The sequence below is a fragment of the Mustela erminea genome, chromosome 10 (assembly GCF_009829155.1).
Source record: "Mustela erminea isolate mMusErm1 chromosome 10, mMusErm1.Pri, whole genome shotgun sequence".
NCBI lineage: Eukaryota > Metazoa > Chordata > Mammalia > Carnivora > Mustelidae > Mustela > Mustela erminea.
Window position 1 is genome coordinate 66,434,345 of NC_045623.1, and position 14,713 is coordinate 66,449,057.

General features: G+C 41.0%; 1 protein-coding gene across 1 annotated transcript in view; it reads right to left on the reverse strand.

Annotated features, from left to right (window-relative positions):
• Window positions 1–14,713, reverse strand: part of TCEANC2 (transcription elongation factor A N-terminal and central domain containing 2) — a 36,457-nt gene that overhangs the window by 17,023 nt on the left and 4,721 nt on the right. The window contains exon 3 of the mRNA XM_032303660.1: window positions 7,518–7,659. Coding sequence (XP_032159551.1) covers window positions 7,518–7,659 — 142 coding nt within the window. The remainder of the gene's footprint in view (window positions 1–7,517; window positions 7,660–14,713) is intronic.

The following is a 14,713-nucleotide window of genomic DNA, read 5'->3' on the forward strand; positions in this document are numbered from 1 at the left end:
ATCCTAGGCATGTTGACTAAAATGGGAATACTAAGAGAAAACTCTCATTTGGGGTACGTAAGAAAAGGTACTAAATTCTGACTTAAGGAGGTATGTTTGAGCAGATGGCAAAACCCAGAGAAATGCTCTGATAAAATAAAGGCCCATATGGCTGGGGTCCGGGGCACGATGGCAGTCTGTCTGCTAACCAGGAAAGAACCCTGCCCCGAGAGACATGGGCTCTCATTACATTTCTGGTGCCAACCTCACTAAGTGGCCCTGGATAAGTCACTTCATCTCTCTGGGTCTGAGCTTCTTTGTTTATAAATTGAAGGAGCTAAATGGATTTAAAAGTGTTATGACATTGACTTTAGAGAATTCAGAAAAAGAAAACAAAAATGGTCAGATCTCAACAGTAAACAGGCAAATAATAAAAACAATTCACAAAAAAAGGACAAAATGCCAAAAAACACAGACAATTTATTCTGTGCAGCAAATGAAAACAAGATGCTACTTTTACCTATTAAATTAGTAAGATTTTAAGAAAGCAGCAGGAATATAAATCAGGACATTTCTAAAAGTCTTAAATTTCAAAAATTAGTGAGGACAGGAGATACATACCTAAGAGTCACCTGAATTAAGTCACCTCAGTTAAACTGGAGAAGTGGACAAGCTCTCTGGTTAAGTTCTTTCTTTCTTTAAAGATTTTATTTCTTTTATAAGAGAGAGAGAGAGACAGAACATGAGCATAGCATGAGCATTAGCTGGGGGGGAGGAGGCAGAGGGAGAAGGAGAATCAGATTCCCAGCTGAGCAGGGAGCCCAGTGAGGGGCTTGAATCCAGGACCCTGAGATCATGACCTGAGCCGAAGGCAGATGCTCAACTGACTGAGCTACCCAGAGGCCCTTCTGGTTAAGTACTTCTAAAGCAGTGGACTGAGGTCTGAGATTTTTGGAACAGCACCGTCTGTTAAGGGAAAGGGACGAGAACGAAGAAACAGAGAAAGGCAGGAAGTGGGATATATAAAGCTAGAGCGAGCCATGGAGAACATTTTTGTCCTTGTCATTTTCACTGATTTGATCAATATATCCTGAGCTGCTGCTATATGCCGCACTAACAGTTGAAACACACTGGTGAATAAAAGAGCAATGTCCTGCAAACACAGAGCTGCTAGTTATGAAATAAAAAACAAAGAAGCAGATAAATGAGTCATTATAAACTCAGATAAGGGGTATGAAAGAAATAAACATATAAAAAAATAGACAGAATTGGGAAGAAGTTCAGTGTCATTAACGTCAACAGAAAAGAGAGTAATCAATGGTCTCAAGTTCACAGTTCTAGGAAGATGAGAAATGAGACAAGACTACTGGATTTGGATAGAAAGAAATCACTTGTGTCCTGCAAGGAAAGAATAGTGGTGTGGGAGAAGCCAGGACAGAAAGGGTTTTAATGAAGGAGTGAGGAGGGGCAGAAATGGAAGTTGTATCAATCATTTTTAAAGGAATGTGGCTATAAAAGACAGAAAGAGATGGAGGAAAGGACAACACAGAGAAAGGCATATCGGTGTCCTCATTCCCTCTCACCTCCACAGTCAGACCTTGCTAAGGCTGGTCCCTTCTCCCAGACAAGGTCCCTCTGTGAGCCTGTCACTCAGCAGGTTATTGTCTCCTCTGTTCCAAAAATCAGAACTTTCTTCCATCTCACATTCCCTTTCTGATACTGCTGCCTCTCTCTTTTCTTTCAACACAAACCTTTTTTTTTTTTTTTTCATGATTTTATGTATTTATTTGACACAGAGATAGAGAGCACAAGCAGGCAGAGAGGCAGGCAGAGGGAAAAGGAGAAGCAGGCTCTCTGCTGAGCAGTGAGCCTGATGCAGGGCTCCATTCCAGGACTCTGGGATCATGACCTGAGCCAAAGGCAGACACTTAACTGACTGAGCCACCCAGGTGCCCCTCAAATTGTCTACTATCAGTTTCATTTCCTTATCTTCTCCTCTCTCTTCAAGCTTCTGCTCCCAACCTTGCTTTTCAAACTGTCCTTACCAAAATCGTTAAAGACCCTACTTTGCAAAATCCAACATCCAATTTCTAGATCTCATTTATTTGGCCCTTTGACAACAATGGGCATGCTGATCTCGGCCACCACCCCTCCATCCCCAGCAAATACCCCACTCCTTCCCACTGTATGACAGCATGCCCTCCTTTTCCCCTTGTTTCTCTGGTCACACCTTCTCAATTTCCTTTTGTAAGTCTCTTCAATATTGGTATGCTGTAGGATTTGGGACTTGGCTCTTAGCTTTTCTTATATATTCTCCCTGGACAAGGTTACTTATTTCTATTGCCTCAATGTCTGTCTATATGCTGATAATGACTCTCAAATAGATATATATGGTCTCTCCTTAGCTGCAGTCTTGTACATCCATCCAACGTCTTATTGGATATTTCCTCTTGGCTGTCCCACAGTATGTCAAACACAGTAAGTCTAAAATTGAACTTTATTTCCCCCATCTCTATAGTAATAAGTGGTACTGCCATCCACCAATTTGCCCATATTAGAAATCTGGGCCTCAACCTTCATTTCTTTATTTTCATTCCCAACATCCAATCAAAGGCTGTGTCCTTTGGATTTTATTCCATTTATATCTCTTGATTCCAAGCACATGGCTCCATCCCCATGATCACTATCCCATCCAGGCCACTCTTATTTCTCACCTAGACATTTTAATTGCTTTTTAACTGGTTTTCTTCTAGGTCTGCTTCTCTTCAACACTCTTCCCGTGTGGTGGACAGATTTTTCTAAGATGCAAATCTGAATATGTCACTCCTCTACTCAAAACCCTTCAATAACAACCACTTATTTTCCTTAAGATCTCAGGCTTTATGGTGGACTAAAACTATCCACCGCAATAGATTCTGGATAAAAGTCACCTCATTCCCTCCTCCAAGAAAGTAAGCAGAGGCTAAAGGAGTGGGGTTATCCTAAGGAGTGATGTTAACAGCAATGCTACTGAAACTCTTAACTTTGGACCAGTGGTAAAGTGGGAGAGCTAACTGTGGGACTCTGATACTGGGCTGGGATCCTTGCAGGGTGTGCTAAATATTCCAGGTCAGAAGTGGTCTTTGACTACGGGCAGAAACAAACAAACAAAAAGAGTTAATTCTCTAGAGGGAAGCTCCAACCTAACCCCACAGAATTCCCATGGATTAAAAGGGAGAAAAAATGAGTTCACAATTAAAAATCAACAAGCACATGGAAAGGCAAGCACCAAGGGAGTCAGAAGAAACAAAGATTTAAATCCTCAAGAACTACAAGTCCTAAAATAGATGAAGAATACAGAAGAACCATACATTAATATTTAAAGAAACAAAAAGCATAGGGGTGCCTGGATGGCCAGAGGGTTAACTGTCTGACTTTGGCTCAGGTCATGACCTCAGGGCCAGGGTTCAAGACCCAAGTTGGGCTCCACGCTCAGCGGGGCATCTGCTTGTGGATTCTCTGTCCTTCTCCCTCCCCTCCCCCACTACTTACACATGCAGCTCTCACTCTCTCTCAAATAAATAAATAAATAAATCTTTTTTTTTTTTTTTAAAGATTTTATTTATTTATTTGAGAGAGAGAGACAGTGAGAGAGAGCATGAGCGAGGAGAAGGTCAGAGAGCGAAGCAGACTCACCATGGAGCTGGGAGCCTGATGCGGGACTTGATCCCGGGACTCCAGGATCATGACCTGAGCTGAAGGCAGTCGTCCAACCAAATGAGCCACCTACGCGTCCCATAAATAAATAAATCTTAAAAAAAAACTAAAGAAATAAAAGGCACAGTGAAAAGGATGTACAAATACTATTGAAAGAGACAGATTGGGGTGGGGAAAACTTGTAAAAATGTAAAATGGCTTTGAAACAAAGAACTCCATGAATGGGCTAAACAGCAGATGAGAGTGAGCTGAGGAGGGAATTAATGACTTGGAAGATCTGTATCTGAAGAAATTTCCTGGAATTCTGTGAGATAAGGAGATAGGATGACTGATAAGCTAACTGTTGAATCCCCAACTGAAGGGAATAGCAAAAATGAAGGAGGCATTTTTGATGAGATAATGGCTATAAAATTTCTACAAATGAACATAAATCTGCAGATCCAGGAACCAAAATACATAAGAAGTACATGCTACAGTAGCCAGTCTACTAATAACCTCCAACGATCCTTAGCTCTTGGTATTCATAACCTGTATGCGGTTGCCCCTGGGGCAAGATTTTACCTGGGTTGGTCTGTGTGACCAACAGAATATGACAGAAGTGATAGTGTGCCACTTCCAATTTCAAGATTTCCATGAAAGACGCTGTGGCATCCATCTCGGTTGCTCTCTCTCTCAGAGGGCTTGCTCTGGGTAACGTCAGCTGCCATGTCATGAGCAGCGGTAAGGAGAAGCCCAAGTGATGAGAAAGTGAGGCCTCCCACCGGCATTCTTTTTTTTTTTTTTTGAAGATTTTATTTATTTAACAGAGAGAGAGAGAGAGAGAGAGAGAGAGAGACAGTGAGAGAGAGAACACAAGTAAGGGGAGAGAAGAGGGAGAAGCAGGCTTCTGGCTGAGCAGGAAGCCTGATGTGGGACTTGATCCCAGGATCCTGGGATCATGACCTGAGCCAAAAGCAGATGCTTAACGACTGAGCCACCCACGTGTCCCAGGCATTCCTTTGAATGAGCATGTTGAGATGCTCAAGCGCCGGTGAAGCTTTCAGATGACCACAGCCCCAGCCAACAGCTTGAAAGTAACCTCTTAAGAGACCGTGAATCAGAACCACCCAAATAAGCAGCTTCCAGATTCCTGACCCTCTGAAAAACCATATGAGGTAACAAATACTTAAGCTGCTAAATTTCGGGGGACTTTTTACCCAGGGATGGGTAACTAATACACACACTAAAACCAAACAGACTTAAAAGAACTTTCTCCATCTGGTCCAGACTGTCTCCCATTTCACTTCTTGCCACACTCTTTCCAGCTTATTACATTTCAAACACACCAAGCTTTTAGTTTCTGGAATGCATCATGTTCTCCCCCACCTCCAGCCCTCTATACAGCTCATATGATGTTCCCCACTTCCTAACATGTTCTTCAACACCTTCTTCTCTACTTCCAACATGTGTACTCTGTTGGCTAGCTTCTACCCATCATCAGAGCACTCATCACACTGTATGATAAAGTCTTATTAAACTGTCTGCCCTTCCATTAGACTGCAGGATTCAAAAAGGGGGATAATATCTATCTCCTTCATTATTATGCCAACACAGTTCCTAGCACAAAGAAAGTAGTTGGTAAATATGTGTCCCTTATAGCCCATAGGATAGAGACAGGCAGGAGTCTAAAGGTAGAAGAATATAAACATTCTCAGGCAATGATCCAAATGAATTTTCAGCCTAGCTACTGAAATAACTACAGCAGAACCGAGAAACCCCTATATTCCATATAACCTCAGGTTTAGGGAGGATTTGGGGTAGGGTTAGTACTCAAAAGTTGGATACTTTCTAGCTCCTCCTAAGTTAAGCCCCTGTGTTATGGTTTCATTATGATCCTTGAATTGAAATCTATGAACATTAGACATACCCATTCTTTTTTTGTTTGTTTGTTTGACAGAGAGAACGAGAAAGCACAAGCAGGCAAAGCAGCAGAGGGAGAGGGAGAAGCAGGCTCCCCACTGAGCAGGGAGTCCGATGTGGGGCTCAATCCCAGGACCCCAGGATCATGACCCAAACCAAAAGCAGTCGCTTAACCAAGTGAGCCATCCAGGCGCCCCAGACACACCCATTCTTAAAAGCACACTCACAACTGTATTCAAAGGACAAACGGAAATAATATTTTTAAAAGTAATCTCTCTGCCCAAAGTGGGGCTTGAACTCACAACCCTACGGTTATGAGTTATATGCTCTACTGACTTAGCCAGCCAGGTCCCCCACAAACAGAAATATATATATATATTTTAAATGATCACCTGTTCTGTATTTGTAGGACAATTCCAGCCTATTCCACCGATATTTAAGATCTGATTAGAAATGGTGTTTGTGGTGTCTGCCTAAATACACACACACACACACACACACACACACACACACACTCGCGTCATGAAATATTAATCACTAGTACCCTCTACTGGTGGAGACACCTTATGGGCCCATATGAATGGTCTTATTGCCCTCTAGTGACCACAACCTATAAAGAGAAAATCTAGCAGCAGATGGGAGAGTCTCCTTGGCCATCATGATAGGGTTTTACGTTCTTTAAGCATCTAATTTTCTCAGGTTCTGGTTTATATTACAGGGGTGCAACTCTCAGGACTCTTGGGGGGCCCTCTGGGGGATTTCACAGAGCTCTTGCCAGCTGTTAGCGCCAGTCTGAAGCTGCTCTCTCTTTTGCTTCTCATGAACAAGAGGTCAAAGGGAGGCAGAGAAGGCAATGGCTGCACTAGCGAGGGCAAGAACAGCAGCTGTGAATGACTACCTTGGACTCCCTAGGGAGTCGGGAGCAGCTTGAGGAACACATGGTGGTCCTCCCTCGCATATTATTCACAGTTGTGTACTCTACTAAAATGGCAATTCAACCAAGTCCCCAACTTACCTTTTAAATATCTCAATGCTGTAATAAATGGTGTAGTGGCAAATGTTGCTATCATTTTGTTTGTACAAACCACACTCTGCGAGTTATTTCTACTCAAGACAGAAAAGCTGAGATTAAACATCAAGATTTAACTGAAATGTCATCTCTTCTATGAAGCCTTTTCTGAATTCCCCAGATGTACGTGACTGCTCTGTCCTTTGTGCCAGCATGTGCCTTGTACAGATCAGAAGGACAGCCAGGATATTATTTATAGGTTTCTGTTCATAACCTACAATATTTTCTGCTCCTGATGTCTACGTGCTTGTTTCTCCCACCAAACCCTAAGTTCCTTGAGGTCATGTCTCAGACATCTCTGCACAACCAGCATCAAACACACTTAAAAAGTTATCCTTAGGGGCACCTGGGTGGCTCAGTGGGTTAAGCCGCTGCCTTCGGCTCAAGTCATGATCTCAGGGTCCTGGGATCAAGTCCCGCATCGGGCTCTCTGCTCAGCAGAAAGCCTGCTACCCCGCCCCCCCCGCCTGCCTCTCTGCCAACTTGTGATCTCTCTGTCAAATAAATAAATTAAAAAAAAGAAAAAGTTATCCTTAGATCACTGATGGTTACCAGTCCATGAGTTAAGTACAGAAACTGATGTAAGCATTTAGAAACTTTAATAGCAATTTGACCAAGTAATTCTGTATCTGCTGAATCTAATGAGAAAAAAAAAAAAAAAGTAGGGCATGTATTTTGTATATTTTCTTTTTCTGGCAATTTTTATTATATATTATAAAAATATTGGTCTGCAACCAATGTAGAATTTTTTAAACAATGGTCCTTCACCATAGATAATTGGGGAGTACTGATATGATTAATAACTTAATGTTTGAGGGAGGGAAGGAAGGATACAAAATACAAGCACTTTTCATAAAATTCAGAAGGAACATACCTATCCTTGTTGATTTTAACACTTCCCTGGAGGGTATTTTCTTCTTTAATTCTTGTAAAGCTTCCACTAGATTCTCTCTGGTCTGATCAGGAAGCTCCAGTGTAGTTTTCCATCTTTTTATGTCTTCTATAACCACAACTCTCTGGGAAAAAGAAAAGTCATTTGGAAAATGGAACATTTTCATTAGAAAAACATCTGCCTTCACCTGAGCTAATGGGGCTCCTATTGACATATGAATTATTGATTATGACCTGAACCAAAGCACAGTGTGTATGATGGCCCCAAATGATGGGTAATTGCTTAAAAGCAGGTCCCGCTTACTGCAAATCAGGAAGAGAGTTACATCTATTAGGAAAAGTGCAAGTTTTAATCTAACCATGTCAGACACCGCTGGGCACTTAGCAGAGAGAGGCAATAAGGATGAGAACAAAAGAAAAACGATACTAAGGTGAATCAACCCTATAGCTCACTTAAGTGTCTTAATTCACACGCAAGGATGGAGAGTGAGGAAGTCATAAAGGCATATTTATTTCAACAATAAAAAGCATGCCTCAACAGCTCCCCACTTCCTACATGATAAAATTCAAACTCTCTTATTTGAAAAAAAAAAACCTTAAAAACTTCAAATGCATAAAAAGGTAGAGTAATAGTAATTGAAAAAAGTTAACATTCTGCCATTTTACATAAAATAACAAAACAATGTAAAGTTTGTCTCCTTATATCTTCTCCTGTTTCTAAAAGAAATCGCCACCTTAAAGTTGACATGCATCTTTGCGCTAAGTGTAGAATAGAAACAATTAAGGAATCTGGGTGAAGGAGGTGGGGTTGTGATCTTTGCAACTGTTCTGTAATTGTGAAATTATTTTGACTACAAATTTAAAGAAAAATTAAACTGGAAGACAAAAGAGTAAAGTTGCTTTTATAATTACCAAAAAAAAAAAAAAAATCTTATCTTGCATGGTTACTACGCTGGGGGAGGTGGGTCCAGTTAGGGAAAGGAAGGGGGCACAGAGGGCTTCTGGGATTCGGGTAACATTCTGTTTCTTGGCTCTGGATACTGGTGACACAGATGTGCTCACTTTGTGAAAATCTGTCAAAATGTCCACTCATGATTTGTCCACTTTTCTATATGCAGACTATAGTTCGATAAAAAGCAACTAAAAAAAAAAAAAATGTGTCAATTCCCTTCCCTGGCTAGGGTCTGCTTCCAGCCTAGCATGGCGCGATGTCGGACTCCTGGCCCCATCTTTGCTTCCCCTCCTCCCCTCCTCTGCTTGTTTGCTTTGACCTCTGACCCTTCCAAGTTACAAGCTGGGAAAGGAGCGGTAAGGGAAAGCCTTCACTTCTTTTGTGATACTCCCTCAGGTGTGCTCTCTAGTCTCGGCAGCCGTGTAAAGCGGACTGTTTTTCTCGTATGGGATGCTTCTGTGGCTCCTTGGAGACCTCCCATTGTTTTGAGACGGCACCTGCAGTTCTGGGAATGTTGGCCATGCCTCGTTCAGCCAGCTGATTACACGTCCCGTTTTTGACAAAACACTTTACAGACTCTCTCTGTAGGGGTGTCACTGTCCTTCCAAGGATCCTTTTGAACCTAACCCCTTTTAATTCTACTCCAGGCCAGCCAGCATTTTCTCTGTTGTACCCCTGAAGAATTCTAAGGGTTAACAGCCTTCCCACACAGCCACTCCCTCTTTTTAGACTTTCCGAGGCACCGGTCTGGTCTCTGTGTGCACCAGCTCCAGGAACAGAGGTCCAGTTCTCCAAGGGAAAATACCACAGCCCTCCCACTTTATCCAAATGAACTCTCTCTCCTCTCCTGCTTTTTTTTTCCTCCTCTCTTCCTTTAACTTCAACCTTCTTTATAGCCTAGAGTAGGCGATGCGTTCAGGATTCCAAAACTGGTCTTCATGTACTGCCTTCACAAGTTCTACAGTCTGCAGTCTAGAATCTCATTTGGGAACACACTTTCCTTTGTTCTCAGGCTTTAGGTGCTTTAGCCAAAAATGAGAAAAGTCCTTTGTTATGATTTGCTACAGTACAAAGCACTATCATTAGTGCTAAATGGTATGTAAAATAAATAAACAAAACCAGGTAAGGGGTTATATTCCATAGGAAGAAGGTGTAAAGTATAAACAGAACATTTTATGAAAGGCTTTTTCACTCATTATATTTTCTTGATTCATTCATACTGATATACGTAAACCTAGCTGATCCATGTAATAGTAATGAATAATATTCCATCATTTTTATATACATATGTCTTAGAATTCTAAAATGTATTCCCCTAATGGTTATCTAGGGTCTCCCTACCCCATATTTTTCCAGTTATAAACACTGCTTGGATGAACTCCTGCCTATGACATATTCAATACTGTCTTCCATCTCTTGACTTTCAACTTTTCTGGGTCATTACGCTTTACATAGCCTATGGTGGCTTTATTTTGTACCCATCCGCCACCCAATCTGAGCATCTCTATCTTTTTAACAGGCAAGGGTAATCCATTTGCACTTATTATAGGCACGGATATAACAGGAAACACATTCTCTTTGCTTCTTTTTCTTTTCCTTTCATATCTTTACTTTTAAGTTTAGGTTTCTTTGATCTTGTTTTTCTTTACGGTTTGGGAATGATATAATCCTATTGCTATCATTTTAGTGTTCACCCTTACAAGTTTTAAGATGTAAGCTCAGTGAAATCTATCAGTGTCCTCCTCATAAGCCTCTACTGTGGAAACCCCTATTAGAAATATAAACAACTTGTCTGTCCTTCGTGTACCTTTTCTTTCACATTTTTCTCCATTTCTCTGTGATGCATTCTAAGTGATTTCCTCACATCAAGCTTCCAATCCACCATTTTTCTCTGTAGTTCCAGCTAGTCTACTTTTAATCTATTCAATGTGTTTCCGCATCAGCAAATAATTCTTTCATCAGATGGCTTAACATTTCCCGCAAAAATCTGCCCACTTTCTTTTCACACTATCCTGTTCTTTTCATTTCTAGTCTTTTATCTCTGTGAAAATTCACATAGAGACCTCTTTGAGATCATACTCTTATCGCCAATTCTTGGGATAGAAATGCTATTATTTATCCCTGTCTGCTCATTCTCCCTCTGGGAAATCCGTTTTCTTGGAGAGTTTGTAATTTTGACCATGAGTTCATCTTTTTTTTTTTTTTTAATCTTCAAGTTTTTTTTTTTAATCTTTTTTTTTTAAAAGTTTATTTATTTATCTGACAGACAGAGATCACAGGTAGGCAGATGGGGGGGGCAAACAGGCTCCCTGCCAAACAGAGAGCCTGACGTGGGGCTCGATCCCAGGACCCTGAGATTATGACCTGAACCAAAGGCAGAGGCTTAACATACTGAGCCACTCAGGCGCCCCACCATGAGTTCAAATTTAATGGAGACTGTTCTCTATGGGAATCTGGTGCCCCAGGTTGTGAGGTGTTTTAACAGGGAAATCTCACATTTGCCTTGGCCAAAACCTCTGGATTTCTGTTTCTATACCAGTTTTTATGCTATTTTTCTTTTGTTTTGCCCAGAGTGTAAATTTAAAACTATGCATGGTCATAAGAGTGGGGTGCTAATTTATTGTAGTCAATTCTTTTCCCTTCCAAAACTCCTGAGCAGATCACAGTCTCATGCTGTTTCCATGGACTAGTGGAGGGCATGTTTCTAGTTCATTTTTCACAAACTCGGTAGACCTGTTTTAGCTCCCAGCTGCAGGTGGAAATTATTAGCCTGAGCCCTTATCTGCAGTTCCCATACTAGCCCTAAATCTCACACCCCAAGCATTATATCTGGCTTCATAAAACTGTTTAGCTTCTGCTTCCCCTTAAAGCTCAGGGCTTGAATTTCCTCTCTCTTCCTGGCATCTGAGGATTTCTCTTTCTTGCTTTCAAGCTCAGCTCTGTATTAGAGACTTTTTATCCAGCATTTCCACATGGTTGGAAAGAGGTTAGGGATTCCACATCAGACCATTCCAGTATAGGAAACTATAGAAACCCACACTCTAGCATGGCATAAAAGGCCTTACCTGACTTGGCTCCTGACATCTTTTTCAGCCTCACCATTTGGTCCAGCTACAGCAAACTATTTGAAGCTGCCTAAACGAACTGCAGTATTGCAGACCCTCTGCCTGGGATGCTCTTTTTTAGCCTCAACCATATGATAAATACCTGTTTATATTTGAAGACTCTTTTCAAGCATCCCTTCTGAGGCCTTTCTTGACTCTCTCATACCAAACTTGACCACACTCCCTTTTGGGTCCTCTGTAATGTGGACATACTTCTATTACTGTATCTGCCTTTTATGCACATACTTTTTAAAGGCTGTCTTCCCCTCTGACTAGGAGCCATTTGAGGGTTGGTACAATTTATCTGTCTCACTAGCCCCAATGCACAGTAGGTGTAATTGAAGAAAGCCATCTCTACCCATAAGGACTGAAGCCCAGTGTAGTTTTCAGATCTGAAATTTTAGGTCAGAAATAGAAAAATCTACAGTCAATTCCAGAACAGAAGAATCCCATATATATCTGAGAATGTTTCCTTATTTCTGTCCAAATATGGGACCCAAAATAGGTATTTCAAGTTGTTCTCTGAATTAGTTAGAGGGACAGGAAGCGGGCACAGGGAATCAAAGGGGAAGTTACATGAGTAGTGGGAAGCTCATCACCAGAAAGAGTATATGCTGTCTCCTATACCATCTGGTCTTACAGTTGTGGCTGGTTGAAACATCAATTTTTGACAAGATGGAAACCATCCCACCAGAGAGGGCAGGGGACAATCTACTGGCTGATCAATCCTACAAAAGGAGCAAAGGTTTACAGACCACTCTAAAGTACTAAATCTAAAAGAATTAGCATATCCTAGAATCTTTTAATAAAAAAAAAAAACTCCTCTTATAACTAAGAGAACAAATCACTTTCCCTTAAGGGAATAAGAAGAGATTAACCAAATTAACCTTTACGATTCTAATGTATACTACATGAACTCTACTGGGTCTCACTTTTATTACATGTGATACGGCTACAGCAAAATTATTTCTAACAAACTGATAACAGAAGTCCAATGTTCCTAATATTCCAAGATTTTTATACCTCCTCTGCTGGACATTCAGATGCCTCCACTTTCCCTATAGGGGGCAGATAGCGAAACCAGACTGTCTAGTTCAAATCCCAGCTCTGCCACTTACCGCTGCATGACCTTGGGCAAGCTACTTGATCGCTCTGTGCCTTAGATTCTCCAACTCTAAAATATGAATGATAAAAGCATCCATTTCACAGAGCTGTTATCGAATTTAAAGAGTTAATATATGTAAAGCACTTAGCACAATCCCTGGCCCATAGACATGGGCTCAATAAACACCAGCAGTAATCACTACTATTGCTCCCATCATCACCAGTCCCAGCTCTAGTTTTCCTACCCAAGCCTCTCCTTTTCCACATGTGAAAAGAGGAAATTATTGGTCAGTTTTACTGCATGCCAGGCACAATACTTAGCCCTTTCAATACACATTTATCTATTCAGCTCTCATGATAATCCTGCAGGTTAGATATGTTTCTGATGTTATATATATATATGTATAACTTATGTGTATGTGTATATATATACGTACAACTTTCTAATATTACTGATGAGGAAATTGAGGCTTGAACATTGAGGCTTGAACATTCAGCAGATTCTTGGTATTTAAATATGATGCTGGTATGTGGGAATAACTTACTTAGTAAAGTAGATCTAACTCTCTAGAACTCACATTTAAATCAACTTGTTTTTAAGTTGTCATTGTGTACACATAAAGTAAGCACGTTTGCGTGCACACAGCAAAGAAAAGCCAAAACTGCTTATTGAGCAGTTCTGTGTCACTACTTCCCCTCCACCTAGCCAAATCTTTTCAACCCTTTAAGATGCTCTGAGCACTAAAACAGACACTGAGCTCTTTCCTCTGAACTCTTAACCCTTACTGCCTAAACAACAATTTTGTAATGGAGCACATAAGATTTTCTACCACTACTTACTAATTTCTTATAATATGATCTCCCAAAAGGAAGTCCCACAAGGGCTCATACTTTCATCTTAAATTTCTTTTATGTTCCCTGGAGTATCTAGCTTACTGCTGGGCATAAAGTTGTTTTGCAGTAATATTCGTTAAACAGGGCATCCCCAGATAAGAATGATTATTGTTTATTCAATAAATTTTTACCTACAATGTAGCAGGCACTGCATTAGGCCTTGGAGCAGAATCGGAACCTAATATGATACTCGGTCATCAGGAGTTTATAGTAGACTGCGGAAAAGTACAGTTAATCTGATAATTAAAATACAGTGAGGTAAGTGCTATGAGAGATATCTGAACCAAGTACTAAGACAGTATTGAAGAGGGAAGGATTAATTCCCCCCAAAGGACCCAGAAAGCACTTCAACATTCACTTATTTAACAAATACTTATTGACCACTTGATATGTGCCAAGCACTGTGATAGGTCCAAGGATACAGAAGTAAATAAAATTCCAAAGGCTCCTGTACTCATAAAATGTACAATTTGGGATTCACAGGGAAAGTCACAATTGAGTGGGTTCACAAATGAGCACAGCAGTCTTCACAAAAAGAAAAGAGAAAGGTTTTCCAGGAAAAGGACCAGCATCAAGTCAAATTCCTGGAGACATGAAAGAGAACAGTTTATACAGACTCCAGCAAAATATGAGGGTGGCTGGGATTCATTCCTGGGAAAGGGGAGCTATGAAGCATGGAATGAGAAGGCTCCCTGGGGTAGATAAGAAAGGGACTCATATGCCATGCCAAGGCTTTTAGGGTTTTAGTTCATTTGGTCATTCTGAAAAATGCACTGTGGTCTTCTATATACCAAGCCCTGTGCCAAGTACTGGGGACACAAAAGTCAGTAAGACATAGTCTTTCAAGAAGCTCAGAGTAGGGGCACCTGGGTGGCTCAGTGGGTTAAGCCTCTGCTTTCGGCTCAGGTCTTGATTCCAGGGTCCTGGGATCGAGCCCCACATCAGGCTCTCTGCTCAGCACGGAGCCTGCTTCTTCCTCTCTCTCTGCCTGCCTCTCTGCCTACTTGTGATCTTTGTCAAATAAACAAAATCTTAAAAAAAAAAAAAAAAAAAAAGCTCAGAGTATGGTAGAGTACAGCATTAAAAAACAAAACAAAACACAGCATAGCACAAAGACAGTATAAC